The 21,906-nt window shown below is 41.4% G+C and overlaps 3 protein-coding genes and 3 non-coding genes across 9 annotated transcripts in view; 4 read left to right on the top strand and 2 right to left on the bottom strand.

The window, feature by feature from the left end:
• The window catches only part of LOC122556235 (thiamine transporter 2-like), an 83,388-nt gene extending 75,617 nt beyond the window's left edge, over window positions 1-7,771 (bottom strand). The window contains exon 1 of the mRNA XM_043702838.1: window positions 7,677-7,771. The gene's annotated coding sequence lies outside the window, so the exon portion shown is untranslated. The remainder of the gene's footprint in view (window positions 1-7,676) is intronic.
• LOC122556237 (eukaryotic initiation factor 4A-II) lies at window positions 7,265-14,652 on the top strand. 2 transcript variants are annotated; one of them, XM_043702842.1, is made up of 11 exons: window positions 7,265-7,283; window positions 8,658-8,706; window positions 8,794-8,926; window positions 9,393-9,532; window positions 11,755-11,923; window positions 12,206-12,315; window positions 12,765-12,908; window positions 13,009-13,146; window positions 13,763-13,852; window positions 14,111-14,190; window positions 14,458-14,652. In XM_043702842.1, the coding sequence occupies exons 2-11, from the start codon at window positions 8,683-8,685 to the stop codon at window positions 14,600-14,602; spliced, it is 1,173 nt and encodes a 390-aa protein (XP_043558777.1). In that variant the 5' UTR covers window positions 7,265-7,283; window positions 8,658-8,682; the 3' UTR covers window positions 14,603-14,652. The 2 variants fall into 2 exon arrangements, with proteins under 2 accessions (XP_043558777.1, XP_043558776.1); XM_043702841.1 differs by lacking the exon at window positions 7,265-7,283 and adding an exon at window positions 7,868-7,962.
• LOC122556410 lies at window positions 9,098-9,165 on the top strand. Its single transcript, XR_006313526.1, has one exon. It is a non-coding gene; the product is annotated as a small nucleolar RNA SNORD2 (small nucleolar RNA).
• Window positions 11,954-12,023, top strand: LOC122556411. Its single transcript, XR_006313527.1, has one exon. It is a non-coding gene; the product is annotated as a small nucleolar RNA SNORD2 (small nucleolar RNA).
• On the top strand, window positions 12,417-12,592 carry LOC122556409. The gene has a single exon (XR_006313525.1). It is a non-coding gene; the product is annotated as a small nucleolar RNA SNORA81 (small nucleolar RNA).
• Window positions 14,653-21,444: 6,792 nt separating the features above from the next.
• The window catches only part of rfc4 (replication factor C (activator 1) 4), a 43,013-nt gene continuing 42,551 nt past the window's right edge, over window positions 21,445-21,906 (bottom strand). For all 3 annotated transcript variants that reach the window (XM_043702836.1, XM_043702834.1, XM_043702833.1), the window contains one exon: window positions 21,445-21,708. In XM_043702836.1, the coding sequence (XP_043558771.1) occupies window positions 21,613-21,708 (96 nt within the window). In that variant the 3' untranslated portion in view covers window positions 21,445-21,612. The remainder of the gene's footprint in view (window positions 21,709-21,906) is intronic.

Below are 21,906 nucleotides of genomic sequence, written 5' to 3'. Positions count from 1 at the left end.
ATAAACCTCTATGAGGTCACCCCTCAGCCTCCGACGCTCCAGGGAAAACAGCCCTAGCCTATTCAACCTCTCCCTATAGCTCAAATCCTCCAACCTTGGCAAAAGATTCTTGTAAATCTTTTCTGAACCCTTTCAAGTTTCACAACATCCTTCCGATCGGAAGGAGACCAGACGGGGGCATTCTGGCGAAGTTTGCCGATGACACGAAGTTAGGCGGACAGGCAGGTAGTACTGAAGAGGTGGGGAGGCTGCAGAAAAGATTTAGACAGGTTAGGAGAGTGGTCCAGGAAATGACTGATGAAATTCAATGTAAGCAAGTCCGAGGTCATGCACTTTGAAACAAGAATACAGGCCTGGACTATTTTTGAACAATGAGAAAATTCATAATGCCAAAATACAAAGGGATCTGGGAGTGCTAGTCCAGGATTCTCTAAAGGTTGACTTGCAGGTTGAGTCCGTGGTTAAGAAAGTGAATGTAATGTTGTCATTTATCTCAAGAGGGTTGGAATATAAAAGCAGCAATGTGCTACTGAGACTTTATAAAGCTCTAGTTAGGCCCCATTTAGAGTACTGTGTCCAATTTTGGGCACACCTCAGGAAGGACATACTGGAACTGGAGCGTGTCCAGCAGGGATTCACACGGATGGATCCCTGGAACGGTAGGCCTAACATATGATGATCGGCTGAGGATCCTGGGATTGTATTCATTGGAGTTTAGAAGGTCGAGGGGAGATCTAATAGAAACTTACAAGATAACGCATGGTTTACAAAGGGTGGACGCTGGGAAGTTGTTTTGTTAGGCGGGGAGACTAGGACCCGTGGGCATAGCCTTAAGATTAGAGAGAGTCAATTTAGAATGGAAATGAGGAGATATTTCTTCAGCCAGAGAGTGGTGGGCCTGTGGAATTCATTGCCACGGAGCGCAGTGGAGGCTGGAACGTTAAATGTCTTCAAGGCAGAGATTGATAAATTCTTGATCTTGCAAGGAATTATGGGCTACGGGGAGAGTGCAGGTAAGTGGAATTGAAATGCACATCCACCATGATTAAATGGCGGAGTGGACTCGATGGGCCGAATGGCCTTGCTTGCACTCCTGTGAGTTATGGTCTTAAGTTTATAAAATAATGAGAGGTATAGAGTTGACGGTAGTTGTCTTTTCCCCAAGATGGAATATTTCAAGGTTAGGGGGAACATTTTTAAGGTGAGAGGAGAGAGATTTTAAAAAGACATAATATGCAATTTTTTACACAGAGGGTGGTTCGTGTGTGGAATGACCTTCTGAGGTGGATGTGGGTACAATTATAATGCTTAAAAGACATTTGGATGGAAATATAAATAGAAAAGGCTTGGAGGGATATGGGCTAGGACCAGATAGGTAGGATTAGTTTAGATTGGGATTATGTTCAGCATGGACTGGTTGGATTGAACAGTCTGTTTCTGTGCTGTATGTATCTATGATTCTACAAGACTAAAATAAGCAGTAAATACTATCTACTAAACTCAAACACAGAATCAACATAAGTTAAACATGAATTGACAGGCAACTTGTAACTTATATGCACTACAAATTGCTCATTAATTGGCACATACAGATGGGACAGATCTTATGAATTGGCTGAGGAGTTTAACCAGCAAATATGTCATCAATCTCAGTCAAAGTCCTGGAGAACTCTGCTGATCACCTCATCCTTGTCAAACTGGAAACGAAAATACGTGAAGTATCTTCCTTTCTGGTAAGTGTTTATGATGACTGAGTCTTATAGCTTCTTCCACACCCTGAGATTACAGGGTTTCCCTATACATGTGAATATTTTCAATCAACCGACACAGAGATTATGACACATCTCTGTAACAGGTGGGACCTGAACACAGGCCTCCTGACTCAGAGACAGTGACATGGCACTGCACCACATGTGACCCACACCCCGCTAACTATTTGTAAACACATATATTACATTTCTTTGAACTAATTCATTGGATGAGGGGGTTGCTGGCTAGGCTAGCATTCATTGCCCATCCCTAATTAAGATTTGAGAGTTGTGGGTCACATGTAGATCAGGCGAAGTAAGGATGGCAGTTTCCTTCCGTAAAGAACATTAGTGAACCAGATAGGTTTTTACAAACAATCAACAATGGATTCATCACCTTCATTAGACTCTTTAATTCCAAGTCGAGAGTGTGGCACTGGAAAAGCACAGCAAGTCAGGTAGCATCCGAGGAACAGAAGAACTGGCGTTTCAGGCAAAAGCCCTACATCAGGAATGAGGCTTGTGAGCCAGGACGGGGCTGAGAGATAAGTGGGGCGGGGGTGTTTATTGAATTTAATTTCCTCCATCTGTTTTGTCAGGATTTGAACCCAGGTGCCCAAGACATTACGTGGGATTGTAGGGAGAGTTGTAAATAAACTACTCAGAGACGTTATTCCTTTGCTCTGGAGCAGGTTGGATTTGAACCAGAGCCTCCCCTGGTCCAGAAGTAGGTCCCTACCACTGCATCATATATGCCCCACTTCCTGGATATTTTCTAATCAACCTATTCAGATGTTGTTACTTACCTCTGGAGCAGGTAGGACTCAAACCCCGGTCTCTTAACTCACAGGTAGAAACAGTACCACTACACCAAAAGCACTCCACTCCCTGTGCACTGACAATTAATAACCACTGCCTGTTTCATGTAAGCCTTAAATAAAGACATTAACAAACTTAATGTGATTAACCAAACATGAATAGATTCCCCTTTTTTCTTTAACTTCAAACTTTAACAATCTTTCCACAAATAATAAGACAAATAAAATGTGTTTTTCTCATCTACGTCACACATTGATTGTGTTACAATTTTTAACAGATCCTATATTCTTCATTTCCACATGCATAAAGTAATTTCAAAGCAATTTAATTAAAAATGATGCAATATTTCATGTTCTCATCATAACACAAGATGTCCCTCATCAAGGTCGTGTAATAATTTCTTAGGGCAAGCTTTTTTCCTTGAAAATAGTCAAATCAATGGTGACTTACATTAGCCCATTTTATTTTCAAAACCACTTCTCTTTCCGATATTGCCTTCACACTAGCAGGGTCAATTCTCAACCTTTTCTCTGCAACACTTACTGTTGAATGAACCTTGCTGCAAAGAGAATGATTATATACATTTTATAACTGTATGTAGATTTCTTTTTCTCAGATTACCCATGTAATAAGGTTTCTTTTAGAATATTGGATAAGTACACCCCTATATCTATTGCCTCCACAAGTGCCAGTGTCCAACTTCCTGGACACAGAGGCAAATATGCAACATTTATTTCTCTTTGCCACCAAGAATATAATAAATCCTGCAATATTTGAATATCCAGCTGGAGGAATGGCATGTAAAGTATTACTGAAAATGAATAACTTCATTACAAAATAGTATTTCTCCTCACAACTGAAACACCTGACTACCATACTCCAGGTATTCATGGGTATCATTTTTCTATTGTAGTTCCCCAATTCTAAGCTATTGTCCCATTCCCTTATGAATCTTCTTTTGTGTTGACACTTTTAACCTCTGTCTAGGAAGTCTTGCATTGCCACTACTATAGAACCCTCCATTCTTTGTGTTGGTGCTCAATATCCTATTTGAGTCATGAAGCGGACATGATATTTTTCTGCGGAAATTTTGAGACTTCTAACCAATGTTCCCTGTAATTTCCTTTGCTGCTGCACAGACCTTCAAGGGCCATGCAACTTTTAAAAGTGGAAGGGGTTTATCAACACATCATTTCATATTTGTGCAGCTGAGAGGGAATATTGCTTCTGACAAGTTGCTCCTTAAATCCACTTTCATATCTTTCCCCTCTCATCTTAAACCTATGCTCTCTATTTTTGGACTCCTCTACCCTGGGGGGGAAGACCTTGCCTATTTACCCTTTCCATGTCCCTCATGAATTTATAGACCTCTATAAGGTCACCCCTCAGAATCTGGAGCTCCAGGCAAAACAGCTCTAGCCAATTCAGCCTCTCCGTAGAGATCAAACTTTCCATGTTGCTTGTTGTGTGTGTGTGTGGCTACTAAGGATAGCTGGTCGTGTCGTTTCGTGGCTAGTTGATGTTCATGTATGCGGATACATCAGGAGCATCTCGGAACTGACAGCCAGACTACTGCGACCCCTAGGACTCATAACGGCACACAAACCAACAGCCACGCTCAAACAACTCACCAGAACGAAGGACCCGATACCCAACATGAGCAAGACGAATGTAGTGTACAAAATACCATGCAAGGACTGCAGGAAGACAGCTAACAATCCGCATACATGAACATCAACTAGCCACGAAACGACACGACCAGCTATCCTTAGTAGCCACACACACAGACAACAAACAACATGAATTTGACTGGGACAACACTACTATCATAGGGCAAGCCAGACAGAGAACAGCCAGGGAATTCCTAGAGGCATGGCATTCATCCACAAACTCCATCAACAAACACATCGACCTGGACCCAATATACCAACCACTACAGCGGACAGCTGAAACTGACAACCGGAAGCGGCAGGGACAGACCACTATAAACACCGGAGGAAACATCAAAGAAGCGCTTCGCAGGAGGCTCCCAAGCACTGATGATGTCGCCTAGCCAGGGGACGAAACGTTTGCAACAAAAACTTCCAGCTCGGCGAACAGAACCATAACATCCTCTTAAATGCCTCACTTGAACATGTCTCCACTGTGTTTCTAGGCAGGGCATTCCATAACCTAACTACTATGAGAAAAAGTTTTATTTCATATCACCTTTGCTTTCTATTTACATCACCTTCCATCTCTGGATCCCGTACTATTGAATCCTGGAGTGTTACCATTGACCAGATAGTTAACTAGACCAGTCACGTACGTACTGTGGCTATAAAAGAGTCTTGTGATGTTTGGAATTTATAAAAATTATGGGTAATTGCTTTCACGTAAGATTTATAAATGGCTTGATAGGGTGGAAACAGAGAGGTTGTTTCTCTTGACTGAGCAATGTGGTACATTTACACATGGTGATAACATTGTGTGCCATCTATAAGATACACTGCAGCAAACAACACTATCCAAACTAACCTTCATTATCTGAAAACCAAGATTAACGTGTGCATGGGAAAACCACCATCTGCAATTTTCCCTTTGAGTCATACAACATTTTGAATGGCAAATGTATTGGTGTTCTTTCAGTATTGTTAGGTCAAAGTGCTTCCTAACAACACTATGGTCATCCAAGGAGCTTCGAAATCGACATTTCGGGCAAAAGCCCTTCATCAGCCCTTCAAAAGCACCACTAATCCAGAATCTGGTTTCCTGCATCTGCAGTCATTGTTTTTACCAACACTATGGTCATACCTGCTCCTGAGGGATTGCAGCAATTCAGATATGCAGATCATCACCATTTTCTCAACAGTAACAAGAATGGGTAATAAATGCCAGTATTACTTGTAATGATCACATCTCACCAACAACACAGAGACACAGATGAGAATTTCAGAAGCAGATCCATAGTCACGGCACAGTGACTCAGTGGTTAAAGTTAAAAATCACACAACACCAGGTTATAGTCCAACAGGTTTAATTGGAAGCACACTAGCTTTTGGAACGTCGCTCCTTCATCACCTGATGGAACAAAGCTCCAAAAGCTAATGTGCTTCCAATTAAACCTGTTGGACTATAACCTGGTGTTGTGTGATTTTTAACTTTTTACACCTCACTGGCATCTCCAAAACATGACTCAGTGGTTAGCACTGCTACCTCACAGTGCCAGGAACCCAGATTCAATTCCAACCTCCATCGACTGTGTGTGTGTGGAGTTTGCATGTTCTCCCCGTTCCTGTGTGGGTTTCCTCTGGGTGCTCCGGTTTCCTCCCGCAATCCAAAGATGTGCAGTTCAGGTGAATTGACCATGCTAAATTGCACATAATGTTAGGTGGATTAGTCATGGGTAAATATAGGGTAGGGGAATGGGTCTGGATGGGTTACTCTTCAGAGGGTGGGCGTGGACTTGTTGAGTCGAAGGGCCTGTTTCCGTACTGTAGGGAATCTAATCTAATCAGTAGAAATAGCTTGTGAAGTGGTCAGCTTATTTCAGGGTCAAATATGACACCAAGATTATGAGCTTTTGAGTTTAGCCATGGACAGTTGACAAGGACAGCAATTAAATCAGTGGCTAGAGACTGAATTTGGAGCAGGAAACAATTAAAACAGCTTTGGTTTTCCCAATGCTTAATTCGAAGACATTTCTGCTCATCTGCCACTGGATGCCAGACAATTCCAACAATTAGCCACAGATTAGGAGTTGGGGTAGACAGTGGTGTGACAGAGCTGAATATTCTCAACTTTTGGAGATGCCAGTGTTGGGACTGGTGTTAAAAAAAATCACACAACACCAGGTTTATAGTCCAAAAGATTTATTTGGTAGCACTAGCTTTCGGAGCACTGTTCCTTCATCAGATGGTTGTGGAGTACAAGATCGTAAGACAGAATTTATAGCAAAAGTTTCAGTGTGATGTAATTGAAATTATTATTTTAAAAGACCTGGATTATTTGTTATGTCTCTCATCTTCGAGAATTAACATGATGGTTTCAGTTCTTTCATATGTAAATCGCAGAACTTTTTTTTAAAAAAAAGTTACATTCTCAAATGAACTTTAACAACTGGTGTCACGTCAGCCCAGATAATCCATTTAAAGTATGAGCTGCCCTGTGTGAGACTGTCACAATGATCAGACTGATTCCAAGCTAAAAAAAACATATTTACATCATCTGACATGGATTTACACAGTTTTTCAGCAAAATATGCACAAAATATTTGTCAACATTTGTGAAAATTAACAGTGGCGTGAGGCCAAGTGGACAAGGTGAACCGAAGACAGCAGCAGAGACAACCGACCAATTGTCTCAATCTTAACAAGATTATCAAAGCTCCTTGCTTTGGTGTTTGGACATGAAGGAGGAAAACACAGGGGAAAAGTAGTTTAACAATGTCGTTTGAGAAAGTAAGTGGGACTATCTTTCCATTGCCCCACTATAGTGAAGCTTAAGCAGAGAAGAGTAGGACCCAATAATGCCTTAAGGGTATGCCTTAATGTCCTAAAGAGTAGGACAGAAAAGGCACTGTGTGGTGAGCAGAAGCTACACAACTGAGGTTTTAAACGTGCAGATGCCCGTCGCAAGTATCGAGTGACAAACTGTGGTTAAATCCACCTGGAACATTCACAGTTCTTGCAAATGTGGATTTTATTTTAAACTACAAAGGGCTAAGGCATTGTATAGGTGAGTGATGCTGAGGTTTCTGAACCCTGTTTAACATTAGGACCCACAGTAGCTCGTGGGGCATTTTATAAATTGTGGAGATTAGGCTTATTCCCTGCAAGTTGCCTGGATCCCAGTTGGGGCCTGGGAGTGTGGGACAAGTCCCTCAGGCCCATACCCAGTCCTCAGCTCGGCCCCCGCCACAGGCCACAGACCCGGGTCCCAGCCCATAACCCACTCCCAGGCTTGGGCAGAGTTCCCAAACCCCAGGCCGAGGCCCAGGGCCTAGCCGCTTACTCCCCCCTTCCACAGCCTGCCGCCAGGGGCACTTCTGGAAACCCCGTCGGTGCGGAGCGCTCGCGAAATCCCCCTCCCCCACCGTATCCGTCCGCCTTCAGAAAGTAGTGCGGTTACCGGTTTGTGGGAGAGGCGGCCAGGCTGGGCGCGGCGTGACTGAGGGAACGGTGGCTGGGAGAGTGTCCGGAGCCCGCGCTCTCACGGAGACTGTGGTGAGGGGGAGCCGCGTGGCCCTGACAGCGGCTGCGAGTGGGGGGGGGAGAGAGAGAGAGCGAGAGCGCGCGGGCACCGGAAGTGGCCGGGCGGGCAGGGTATAAATAGGCGCGACCGGCGGCGAGCGCTTCCTTTCGGTGAGGAGGCGGCGGTGGGTACGGAAGATGTCTTGTGGCTCCGCGGATTACAGGTGAAGCCTGAGGCCTAAGAGGGAAGGGGCAGAGGATAGAAATAATCTCAATCTCCGCTATTAAACCCCATCGCGAGCGGACTCTCCCCGAATAATAACATCAATCTGTCCGCCACCGCCGGAGTGGTGTCGTCGTCCTCACTGAAGGGAGGAGGAGCCACCGAATGGCGCCTGGTGTCCAAACGGCCGCTTACCCCCCACCCCCCGGGTGGTTGTTTTGTTTGGGATGGGGACGGAGTGGGTGATGTCCTCTTTCCCAACCTCCTCTTCTCCCATCTCCCTTTACCCCACCCCGGGGGGTGATAGTCTGGGAGGCTCCCGCTCTGAGCGCTCTCCTCCGCCGCATGAAGTCGGTGGTTTCGGCGGCGGCGGCGGACACGTGGACGGGAGCTGCCCGGAGCCGGGCCTCGGTTCCACCGCGCAGCCCTGGAAATGGATCTGGCGAGGGGAGAGCTCAAGGCATTTAGCTCCGAGGCCTCCCTCGGAACGCGCTTCCTTCAGCCGCGCAGGTCGCCTGGTTGTTGTGTTCTTCCTCCTCCACCCCGTCTCTGGGCGAGAGGAGGAAGGGCAGCACCCTCCAGTGAGGGAGTTACCTGGCTAAACCAAACCCTGTGCAGGGGAGAGCTATTAGAGTGGAAACAGATTTTGGAACGCGCTATATCTAATTTAGAAATCTTTCTATTGTGGTCTTGCAGCTCTAAAGAACATGGCCCAGATGGCATGGACCCAGATGGCGTTATTGAAGTGAGTAAAGTATTCAGCATTGTGCTTTATTCTGGAGTTTTCTTCTTGTTTGGATTGATTTTAATGTTTTTCTTCCACCCTGTCCAGAGCAACTGGAATGAAATTGTTGATAACTTTGACGACATGAACCTGAAGGAGACCCTTCTTAGAGGAATTTATGCATATGGATTTGAAAAACCTTCTGCTATCCAACAGAGGGCAATTATGCCATGTATTAAAGGTGAATATACTAAATTTAAAAATGCTTTTTATTATAGCAGCTTCTTTTATCATGGCAGTGGTTTGGCATTTCACTTGTCATGCTTCGTTAAGATAAAATGTTTTTATGTTTTTGTAGTAAAATTGTATTCTCTTGACTTAATATAGTAGATTATTCCTAAGTTTGAGCCTGGAGTGAAATGATGTTTTACCATCTTTCGGGACTGATGTAATGATGAGAAACCTCTTTACTGATCACTCTGTTTTATGAATGACTGTTGTCTTTCAGCATTTGGAGCCTTAGACTGTGGCTGTTCCAATGTTTATGTTCCCATGTCTGGTGGGAAGGCCACTGCTAGGTTTATGTGGGAGCTGTAGATCTGTTGCTGAAAGTTTAAAGGCCTTAATCCTTCAGTGTAATGCTTAAATTGAATTTATTGTTTAATTTAAACATTTTAAGGGTAATGTTTGGTTTCTTGTTGATTCAGGGTTTGATGTTATTGCCCAAGCACAGTCTGGAACTGGTAAAACAGCCACATTTGCAATCTCGATCCTGCAGCAGCTGGAGTTAGATATGAAAGAATCGCAGGCTTTGGTCCTGGCCCCTACCAGAGAACTGGCTCAGCAGGTAAAAAGTGCTCTATCATTGAGGTTTGAGCTCGATATCTTCATGCTGCAATATTTATTCTGGGATCATTAGATAGGACCTTGTGCATGTGCAACTTCAACCTGAGCCTGCTCTGTTGTTTACTGTCCATGTATTTTAAGGTTTATCTACCCAAAACATGGAGCCAGAAGGTGGGAATTGGTTAGCCTATTTGGCTGGTTTTTGCAATGTAGAGAAATGCCAACATTGTGTGTTCAGTACCCATCTGAGGTTACCATGAAGGCTACACCATCTCAACCTCTCCCCTCACCTGAGGAATAGTGACCCTCCAATTAAACCACCTTCAGTTTTCTCTGAGAGCAGCTCTATAGTCCAGTAAGACTGCAACTTTACCTTTACCCACAACATGTGTGTTTAAATTACACTTGCCTTCCTCTGACCGTGCTTAATTCACATCTGCCTTTTCTTTATTTGAAACAAATTACTCCATCTCTTCATTTGGTCTTAGTCTGCAAATTTAGCTATACAAGTCTGTACTTTCAAACAAGTTGTAAATGCATATCCTGACCAAATCACATGGGAACACCTTTTGACTAATTATCAATCTGTCAAACTTTACTGTGACTTTGTGGAAGTGCTATCTGACTATCCATGTGGACAGTATCTACAGACTCCTCATCCACCATTTGTATCATTTTTTTTTAGTGCAATGTGTGACTAGAATTTAACCTTTTTTTCAGTTACTTAAGTGATTCTTTATCCATTCAGGTGTCTAAAATGAGTAGAAAATGAGTCCTTTCTAAAAGTTGGAAAGCCATACTTGGAAGTCTAAGGAGCTCAGGCTTAAGCACATTGATCGCTAAAGTGTGATTTATGGGTGAAGAAAATTATCTAGAAAAGTTAATAGAATGCTATTTTCTATCTGGAGAATTGGAGTAGTCAGGCAAATATACAAAGCCCCAAATTCAACCAAATGTTTGAAAATTTATTGTCTCTGGAAACTGTGCAGTCTCATTAGAATGATAATTAGCATCCTAAATCTCACTACTGAGACTGAGTTAGCTTTAAGCTGCATGATTCAGAGCTTCCAACACTGATCAGTTTGGTTCCCGGCTCCCTAAAGTCGAGCCTCCATCTACAATGTACATCTCGGGAGTGAGATGGGATACTTTCCACTTGGATGAGTGCAGCTAAAACAGCACAAGCTTGACACCATCCAGGACGCAGCAGCCCACTTGATGAGGACCACATCCACAAGCAAAGATCTTTAGACAGCATCTTCTAAAGAAGGGCAGCAGATGTGTGGGAATGCCAACACTTGCAAGTTACCATCCTGACTTGGAAATATGTTTGCTACTTTGTTGGGTCAAATCCTGCAATCATCTCCCTATGGCATTGTAAATCAACTTATAGCACGTGGACTGCATCAGTTTAAGAAGGTGGCTCATCGCCTTCTCAAGGGTAACTAGAGACCAGCAATAAATGTTGGCCATCCAACACTGCGCACGTCCTACAACTGTTTTTAAAAGTAACACTGAAGGTTGTATTTCATGGAATTTATCCAATTAAGGAATAGTTGAATGAAAGCTTCAGCTAATAAGAGAAGCAGATAGTTCTTTGAATTTTTTATTGTTCCCCAGTCCTAGATGGCTCAAATGAAAGCCCAACAAAATTAGCATATCTTTCAGGAATTAATAGGAAACATTTCATGCTGAAGGCTGATGGAAGTTTGGAAATTAAGTTCATTTTAAATCTGAGTTTAAGAGATGAGCATAGAAAATAGGAAATTAGTTTGCATCAGCCGTGTTGAAGAAAAATAAGTAATCAGTACATTTTTTGAATAGTTGCAAAACAGTGTTCAATGTGGACAAAGTTAGAAACTGATAGTCTTACAGATCCTTGGTTAGAATCAGTAGAAAAATTGCTTTCAATCTGAATTTAAACATTTAACATTATTGCAGAAGATTAGCAGGAAGCGAAATATCCAAAGGGCTTCAGACAGGAGTCATCAAAAAGCCTGTGTTGAAATATTTGCTGGATTCTTTCTGCACCTGGCATACAAAGGTTCAATGTCTAAATGGTTAGAAGCCTTCATATACTTTTCTTGTCAGTACAAATGTTCAGTAGTATTACAATAGATAATTGTTAAATGTTCAGTGTTTAAATGTCAAAGCAATCAACTTTTGTACAGTAAAGTCTCCTCTTTTTAATAAAAGGGTTGAGTGAATCTCTACCTTTTTTAGATCCAGAAGGTAATCCTGGCCCTGGGTGATTACATGGGTGCTACATGCCATGCCTGCATCGGTGGCACTAATGTACGAAGTGAGATGCAGAAGCTGAATGCAGAAGCTCCCAACATTGTTGTAGGAACTCCAGGGCGAGTGTTCGACATGTTGAACAGGGGATATATATGTGAGTACTGCTCTTAAAATCAAAAACCCAGAGTGGAATGATGCTTTACCATCTTTCGGGGCTGACCTGAAATGGAGACAAACTTCTGAACTGATCACTCTGTTCTGTTTCGGTGTTCGTGTTTTAACTAATGAAAACAGACTTTGAATTGGGTCTCAAGTTAATCAGAAACTGAGGTTTAGAATTCAAATTAATAGAACATCTTGCTATTTATTATTCTGTAGGAATATATGCTGAAACTTCAACGATAATGGTGTAACTTAGTTTAAATAATTATTACAGCTTCAAGGTGGATCAAGATGTTCGTTTTAGATGAAGCTGATGAAATGTTGAGTCGTGGATTCAAAGATCAAATCTACGAGATTTTTCAGAAACTGAGCACAAACATTCAGGTATGCTGGTTTGTTTTCAAATGGGGAGGGAGTCTGAACAATAAATGACGTCAAGTATTATTACCTGCAGCATTATCCTGTCCAAATTTATTGGTGTTAACAACTTCTTCTTAAGCACTCTGCTCAAATTGCAAAATTCGGGTGTCTGACTTTTGTAATAATGCGAGTAGAGTACACCGAGGAAGGAGAAAAAAATGCATAGCATTGCAAATGAGACCAGGGTGGACCTCTTTCTTAATGTCTGGTGTCCTTTGTCTCAAGATTCTGTGCTACATACTTCATGAGTAACTGGTTGGTCCTGTGTTGCAGGTTGACGTTTTAACCTGAAGTAAAATGGTCTTTATGTTTGGCAGAAAATGTTTAGTGTGTGGAGTGCGTGAATACCCATTCTACTGGGGACCATTGGTAGGAAGGTCAGACTGCACTGCTAAATGACTTTTTCTGTTTAGGTGGTTTTGTTGTCGGCTACTATGCCCAGCGATGTCTTGGAGGTCACTAAAAAGTTTATGCGTGATCCAATCCGTATCCTTGTGAAAAAAGAGGAACTCACCCTTGAGGGTATCAAGCAGTTTTACATCAATGTGGAGAGAGAGGTGTGTTGAATGTAATTGAAAATAAACCTCTATGTCGGAACATTCAATAAAATTCTATTATTTGAAGGCTCAATTCACATTCAGGATTTTGTTGTGACAGGAATGGAAGTTGGACACACTTTGTGACTTGTATGAAACTCTAACCATAACACAAGCTGTGATTTTTCTTAATACGAGGAGGAAGGTTGATTGGTTAACTGAAAAAATGCATGCAAGGGACTTCACTGTTTCTGCATTGGTAAGATTTCTGTACTGTTTTTCTCTTCCATTTCTGAAGGTGCTCCAATAAGTATATAAAGTGCCTGTTCCACACTTGCTGAAGTTGCAGTTTTAGTCTGGGGTCAGTCATTCTCTCACAGCACAGAAACAGACCCTTCAGTCCAACTTGTCTATCATGAAGTTTAGCAAACTAAACTAGTCCCATTTGCTTGCATTTGGCCCATATCCCTCTAAACATTTCACATTCATGTCCCTGTCCAAATGTCTTTCAAATGTTGTAACTGTACCTGCATCTCCCAATCCTGGAGTTGGAAATGTGTTGTGCTGACCAATCAGGAGAAGAGTTGCCCTGTTTGTGGAACTGAACTTTTGAAAGGAGTTGGTCTTTCATTCGCAGACTGGCTTCTTTGCTCATCAGTTCACAAATGTGGGAAAGAAAGTGGTGGTAATGGCTGCCAAGGTGGCAGGCACAATGGTGTGGGGATTGAGGGGCTGGAGAGAAATTTGAGATGGTGGAGGTGGGCAGTGGATGAAAGCCAAGGTGGTCTGTTGAAATTGGACTGGACAGTCTAGCTGTTTCAGACACTTGATACCATGTTTATCAATGCAGTTTTTTGTATGATTTTTGATTCCAGCATGGTGATATGGATCAGAAAGAACGCGATGTGATTATGAGGGAATTCCGTTCGGGATCTAGCCGCGTACTTATCACTACTGACTTATTGGTATGTGTATTGGCGTTTTAGAAAATAGCATTTTGCTTTTATTGTGGCGTTCCTGCACATGCACTTTTCCATTCCAGAAAATTGTCATGTCAGTCTGTTCTTCATGCTCTATCACCCTGGCCTAGGGAGGTAGAAGGAGGGAAATATACTGCTCAAGAGTAGCTCAGGTCTTTGTAAAATGGATTTTTGTGCATAGTAAAGTGCTTTACAAATCAGATTTTATATACAGACTTGACTCTTTCAATGTTTTCTTTACAGGCTCGTGGCATCGATGTACAGCAGGTGTCTCTAGTTATTAACTATGACTTGCCCACAAATCGTGAGAATTACATTCACAGGTTAGTGTATTTCATGTCTGTCGAAATGAACATGCTTATGTACATCATTAAAGCAGAATCTTGTCAAATGTTGTCATGGTGGTGGTCTGAATATGGAGGTGTGCTTAATCTGGATTGCATACATTTGTTAAATTTTGGATAGGGAATGAGGAAGTTCATGTTGAGGTTTGAGAAGTCCTTTTTCTTGTATGTCGCATCAATGTGGTTTTCCCAGAATGTTGTGAAGTACTTTCCATTGTCTGAATTGTTATCTTTTAATATTTGCAGAATTGGTCGTGGTGGTCGCTTCGGAAGGAAAGGTGTTGCTATTAACTTTGTTACTGAAGAAGATAAACGAATTCTTCGTGATATTGAGACATTCTACAATACAACTGTGGAAGAGATGCCTATGAATGTGGCTGACCTGATCTAATGATGGCATGAGAATTTGCATTTGCAGCTGCTGAATTATCAGACTATATGGTGCGTTGTGCTGCTTCACGAGTTGTTGAATCTCTTCTCCCATGTGCAGACAGGATCAGATATCCAGCATTGTGATAAGTGACTTGAGGAACGCCATCCTTTTGCAGTGTTGACTGCTGGGGTGGGAAGTTTAAGTCATGGGGTGTTTAAACATATATGCCCTTCAGTGTTTTGAATGTTCTGTAGTAGCATTTCTGTTCGATATTCTTTATCACTTAATAGTTTACTTATGGACTAAAAAATTCAAGTGCTGTGTTAAATCAGCCAATTATGTCAAACTGGCATATCTACAACTATTTTAAAATGAAGCTTGCCAATCAACTGGTAAATGTATGTGCACTTTTTTCTAGAGTAAATCTAACTACATGTATTTGTATTTAATAAAAAGTTTTGAGTTGTGCAAAGATCTATTTGTGCTATGATCTGCACAGTTTTGGCTTCCCAGTAGGCGGTTGTTAAAGATACTTTGTACAAATGTGAGAAATTTGGCATTAGTTTTGAGGGAGGCCAGATGTTGTAACTGCATTCCTGTATTGCATCCTTATTTTTGTAACTTTGTAGTTCTTTTGTTTATTGTACATGGGCTGTTCTAATTTATGCAATCTGTCGCTGTCTTCTATTCTAAATATTTATTTTTGTTTTCTCTAGAAAACAACCTCCTAGGAGATTGTACAGACTCTGCTCAATAGTAAAATACAGATCTTTCAACTTTTAAACCATGTTGATCTAAGATGCTTCTGGAGAGAGTAAATGTAGGAGGAAAAACTACCTGTAAATTTGCAATGGTGGTGCATGTTTGTATGATCTGAGCAATATAAAATGCAGCAAGCCTAAGCAAATGTATTACAGGCTCATTCCTGTGGTGCTTTTAAACTATGAAACACTATTGGAGGGTTACACTCAAACTTGCTTCTAAATGGGGTTTCTAGAAGATACGTAGCTTTATCTGCCTGTGACCTCTAATCAGTAAGGTTTAAGCCATGCATGTGTAGGGATGGTTTAATATCAAATGCTGGCCAATTTGGAATTGCAGTGTTCCAGCCCCAGTGAAGCTAACATTTACATTGAACTGAACAAATCTGAAGGAACATTGTGCAGGTTTAGATGAGTAACTTGATTTGTGTATAATTTCTGCATTTTCCTTTTGGAATGGCTTGCAAATAATCAGTGCCCTGACTGACTTGAATCTACATTGAAGGTATTTGCAACAGTAATGTGTTTTGCATCTTTTAGATTTATTGAATTTGTATGGTGGAGTTTTGAGAAGTTAGAATGTAAAGCTATTAAAGTTAATTTCTACTTGAAATGTGGACCTCTTGACAGGAGGAACAAAAGCGACAAATGGTCATTTTTTTTCATCTCATTCCTCCCAAAGAGTTGGGAGACTTTGGTTTGCTGATTTTTTCCTTTTTAGTTGTAGGTGTGAATGAAATGGTTGCCTTTGTTTGTTTTACACTTAAATGGCAAATATAACATTCAAAATTAGATTCCAGGGAAAAGTACATGGAGCAGGTCTGTTGGGTGGAGTTGGTTAAATACCCGGGCCTCAGTTCTGTGTACCTCACCTGAGAGCCTCACTCATTAGGTTGGCAATACCTAGTGACATTGTCATCAAAAGCACTCTGCGATGTTCCACTTTATTAAAAAGTAAGTAATTGAAGGTGGGAGCTACTTAGTGTTCCTGCTTCACCATTCTTTAGATTAGAGCTTTCCTGACTTTGACTTGACAGTGTACTTACACTGTAACATGGAACTGAACAGAATTTCTTAATGGCAAGTAAATGCTACTGAGGCTGGTACATACAACATTACAGTGCAGTACCAGCCCTTCAGCTCTTGATGTTCATTGGTTTCACAGGTCAATCTGAAGCCTATCTAACCTACACAATATTTTCATGTGTATATTTATCCAAGGATGACTAAAATGCCCTATAAAGTTGGCAAGTTCACTGCTGTTGTGGGCAGTGTGTTCCATTGTATAATTTTGTACAATGTTTGAATAACTCCACAATTGGTCTTGGGAACTTGAAACAGAGCATGTCCCTTAATTCTGATTTTATTGTAAATACCTTAAGGTTGTGGTAAATACATTAAGGTTTAACCAGTAAAAACATCCACTTCTGTGCATTGTTGGCCACGGTTTTTTTGTGGTGCTGGCTGCTATCATGGCATTTAGAAAAGCTGATCTCAGTAATACTGGTTCATGTACAATTGCTGTTCCTATCTTTATAGTTTAAAATAAGAATTTGTCATAGAGTATTACTGTTTCCAACTAGAAGTTTTTAAAAATGTACAACTAATGTGAAAGATAATTTTCCATAGATCACACTTCTTGTGGAATTTTGAAGCTTGGTTAACTTTTTTTTGTTTCATAATTGAGGAAACTAAAGCCATTATTCATCCTCAATGCTATTTAAGATATCTGACAGCATTTTAATTCCTGTCACTCTGTCATAGAGAGCTAGCATAGGTTTTAAAATCCATTCTAAACTTTTTTCCACCTTTACAAGTAATGACAAATATCACTTGTCTTCGTCTTCATCTAGATTCTGGTTTCCAGCATCTGCAGTTCTTGTTTTTATCCATGCAGCATTTATTGCGTGTTCCTAATTGCTCAGTAGCCACTTAATCAACATGTAGGCCAAACCAGTTAAGGATGATGGTTTAACTTTCCCAAAGGAGATTCAGTGATCCAGATCGGTTTTTCCCAGCAGTGGGGGCCACTGTTGTTTGTGTTATACAATAATGATCTGGAAGATCATTACTGTTATGATCAGTAAGATTGCAGATGACACAATGATTGGAGTAGCAGAAAGCATAAGGGTCTGTCAAAGAATACTGATTGCTGGGTGGAGAAGTGGCAGATGGAATTCAATCCAGGTAAATGGGAGGTGAAGCATTTAGGCAAATCTAATGCTAGAGCATATTACACAGTAATTGGGAAAAGTTGATGGGTAGAGAGATCTGGGAGGATAGAGCTCTATTCCTGATGAAGGGCTTTTGCCCAAAATGTCGATTTTTCATGCTGCCTGACCTACTGTGCTTTGCCAGCACCACTCTGATCTAAACACTAAATGCATCACCTCGCACGGTGGCACAGTGGTTAGCACTGCCGCCTCACAGCGCCAGAGACCCGGGTTCAATTCCCACCTCAGGCGACTGACTGTGTGGACTTTGCACGTTCTTCCCATGTCTGCGTGGGTTTCCTCCGGGTGCTCCGGTTTCCTCCCACAGTCCAAAGATGTGCAGGTCTGGTGAATTGGCCATGCTAAATTGCCTGTAGTGTTAGGTAAGGGGTAAATGTAGGGGTATGGGTGGGTTGAGCTTCGGTGGGTCGGTGTGGACTTGTTGGGCCGAAAGGGCCTGTTTCCACACTGTAATGTAATCTAATTTGTCTGGATTGAACTCCATCTGCCACCTTTCCACCCAACCCTCCAGTCTTTCTATATTCTGTATTCTTTTGACAGTCCATTATGCTTTCTGCTACTCCACCAATCTTTGTGTCATCTGCAAATTTGCTGATCATACCAACAGAGTGGTGGTTAGATTTTCTCTTATTGGAAATAATCATAGTCTGGCATTTGTGTGGTGAGTTATTTGCAGTTTGTAAGCCCAAGCCTGGATATTGCTCAGATTTTGTTGCTTTTGAACACGGAGGTGCTTCTGAACACTGGGTGCTTCAGTATCTGAGGAGTTGCAAATAGTGCTGAACATTGTGCAGCCATCCCCAATTCTGACCTTATGAAGTGGAGGTAATTCATTGATAAAACAGCTGAAGCTAGTTGGCCAAGGGTACTATCCTGAGAAATCCTGCAGAGATGTCCTGCCTGTACAACACATTGGTTAGGCCACTTACGGAAAATTCTGGTCTCCCTACTATAAGAAAAATATTGTGAAACTGGAAAGGGTTAAGAAAAGATTTACAAGAACATTGCCAGAGGCTAAAGGGTGACCTTATAGAGTTTTATAAAATCATGAGGGGACTGGATAGGGTGAATAGGTCTTTTCCCCTTGGTGAGGGGGTGGAGTCCAAACACAGAACATAGGTTCGAGATGAGATGGGAAAGGAGGTGCTGTGTGTATGGAACGAGCTGCTAGAGGAAGTGGTGGAGGCTGTACAAGAGCAACATTTAAAAGGTATCTGGGGTGCTATATGAAAAGGAAGGGTTGAGGAGTATGGGCCGAATGCTGGCAAACAGGATTAGATTTATTTAGGATATCTGGTTGGAATAGGCGAGTTGGACCAAAGTGTCTGTTTCCATGCTGTACAGCTCCAAAAGTTAATTCCTCTGTCTTAAAATATTCAAGCAGAGTCCTTTCACCATCTTTTCAAGAGTGCTGCAGCTCATGTTCACAAAATACATTGTCTAATCTTAGATGGGCCATACCTGAATTTTGAAGACTGACCCCTAGTTATAGATTATCTCAGAAGACCCTTTAAAATCTTACATTTCAATATGATTCTCTTCAAATCTAATGAATATAAGCCTTGCATGTCCAAATTTTTAACAGGTTTATAAAATCATGTGGATAAGGTGCATAACCAAGATCTTTTTCTAAGGGTAGGTGAGTCCTAAACGAGAGAGCATAGGTTTAAGGGGAAAGATTCAAAAGGGACATGAGTAACTTTTTCATGCAGAAGATGGTGTGTGTATGGAACCAGCTAGGCAAAAGTGAGGACAGCAGCATCCGAGGACCAGGAAAATCGATATTTCGGGCAGAAGCCCTTCATCAGGAATGAGGCAGGGGGCCTCCAGGTTGGAGAGATAAATGGGAGGGGGGATAGGGCAGGGGAGACGGTAGCCAAGAGTACAATAGGTGGATGGAGGTGAGGATGAAACGGAAAGGTGGAAAGGAAGATTGCCAGGTAGGATAGGTCATGAGGATGGTGCTGAGCTGGAAGGTTGGAACTGGGGTATGGTGGGTGGAGGGGGAAATGAGGAAACTGGTGAAGTCCACATTTATGCCCTGGGGTTGAAGTATTCCGAGGTGGAAGATGAGGCGTTCAAGCTGCCAGAGGAAGTTATGGAGACTGGTACAACATTTAAAAGGCATCTAGATGGATACATAAATAGTAAGGCATTAGAGGGATATGGGCCAAATGCTGACAAGCGAGACTAGATCGCCTTATTATCTGGTTGGCATGGATGTGTCGATCTCAAAACTCGCTAATGAGTTGATCTGTTTCTCTACTGTATAACTGTTGCTTCAGGTGATGATAATGTAATCTTCAGAACTCCATCCAACACATTTATATCCTTTGCGAACCACTGCATACTACAGTGTTTTGTAACCTCCCTTTGCAATTCCCTTCATGATAAATTATAACATTCGAATTAACTTTCCTAATCACGCGCTGTATATCCGTATGAATATTTTGCAATGCATCTACAAGGATAACCGGACCTCTACATTTCAGAATTATAATCTCTCAATTTAAATATAGAGCTTTAGAATTTTCCTGCCAAAATGGATACACAGTTTTTACCACATGTTGTTTGCCAGATCTTTGCTCACTCACTTAAACCTTTCTTTTTGCAGTCTTAGGTCCTCTTCAGAACATACTTTCCTACCTATTTGTGACACAAGCTAATTTAGCAACCATACCTTTAATCCTTTATCCAATCTAGAAGTTGCAAACATTTGAGGTCTCAGCACTGATTCCTGTGGTGCACCACTTGTTACATCTTGCCAAACTGAAAAAGATTTATGTTTACTGTCTTTCCTGTTAGCCAGCCAATCTTCTGTCTCTGCCAATATGCTGGCTCTATACTGAACTTTTATTTTCTGCAATAAGAGTTTGATATGGCACTTAATGCCTTCTGAAAAACTAACTACAGTACATTTAATGGTTCCCCTTTATCCATAGCACATATTACCTCCACAAAGAACTTCTAGATCAGTCAAATAAGTTCCCTTTCGCACAACACATTGTTTTGTTACCATGAACTTTTAACTACTTTCTTAGTAGCTTCTAACATTTTCCCCATGAAATGATGTTAAGCAAAATGGTCTGTAGTTTCCTGCTTTTTGTACAAAGAAGTTACATTTGTTATTTTTCAAACCAGTGGGACCATCGAAGGAGATCTGGAAAATTAAAACCAGTGCACATAACTCTCACTAGCTGCTACTTTTAAAACTTTAGGGTGAAGTCCATCAGGAAATTAGGGACTTATAAGCCCGCAGCCCCAACAATTTATCTAAAGCTTTTTGGAAATCTAATCGCTTTATGTCTACTGGTCCCCCTTTGTCCACCTCATTACTTCCCAAAGATACTTAACAGGCGCAAATGGAAGGAAGGTACAAAATGTCTTGTTCACAATGCCTGATTACATCAATTTTCAAAGTATTCGGCTGTAATCTCCTTATGGGAATATGGCAACTTCCTCATGTCACATGTTAGGTTAATTGGCCTATGGCTTCTTGCTTTGTGTCTCCCCCACTTATAAAACAGAGACGTTACATGGCCCTTCCTGAAACCTTATAGCTCAGTCAGTACAGCATCAGACTTTTCAAGAAATTTTGGACAGTTTAGGCATATACATCAATCATGCAGCCATGGTTCTGGGTACACATCAGCCTTTGGCTCTAATACCTTTCTCTGGAGACCAAGAGTAGCAGAACGTTGCTGCATCATTTCAGGTTATGTCTGAATTCACCCCAGCAGCATGCATAAAAAGTAATTTTAAGGGATGACCCCTTCTCAAGTCAGTGATGATTTAAAATTGCTTGTGCATGTGTTTGACTAGATTTGCTGAAATACTCAAGGTCAACAAATTATTACACTTCAAACATATTTGAAAACACTTTATTTTGTATGAAGCACTGATCTAAAAGCATTGTAGAAAAGTCAACACTTGGCTTGAGGGCTTTAGACTATATATAGATCTTCCAGGTCTTTGTGGGACTAAATAATGGAGAGTAATTGTTTTCTTCAACTGCTGCTTATCTATAGTTTGATTAAGTGGTCTGTGTAAACTGTTGCATAATAACTGCAGAAAGACTGATCATCTGCAGATACTCATCAGCGCCATCGATTAAACACTTGTCAACTTCCTGGGGAGAAATGAAAAGGCCATTTTTACAATGAATGCAACATTTTAACATTCTTTAAAGCTAACTATATAACTGTCAAAGATAGACTGACAAGTAACTTCCCCAAGATTAACTCAATTGGCATTTAGGGCCAATTTTCAAGAATATTGTATTTCTATCCTAAAAATGAAGAATTTCTCTGAATGGAAAATATTTCAA

Source organism: Chiloscyllium plagiosum, chromosome 13, assembly GCF_004010195.1.
Source record: "Chiloscyllium plagiosum isolate BGI_BamShark_2017 chromosome 13, ASM401019v2, whole genome shotgun sequence".
Taxonomy (NCBI): domain Eukaryota; kingdom Metazoa; phylum Chordata; class Chondrichthyes; order Orectolobiformes; family Hemiscylliidae; genus Chiloscyllium; species Chiloscyllium plagiosum.
Note: the sequence above shows the minus strand (reverse complement) of the source record. Positions and strands in the feature narration are given on the sequence as shown.

Bases quoted from the DNA above. Each gene is read 5' to 3' on its own strand.
- LOC122556237 (XM_043702841.1), top strand. From the start codon at position 7,937: ATGTCTTGTGGCTCCGCGGATTACAG. The intron at 8,927-9,392 runs GTGAATATACTA...TTGTTGATTCAG, and splicing joins AATTATGCCATGTATTAAAG to GGTTTGATGTTATTGCCCAA. The intron at 14,191-14,457 runs GTTAGTGTATTT...TAATATTTGCAG, and splicing joins CGTGAGAATTACATTCACAG to AATTGGTCGTGGTGGTCGCT.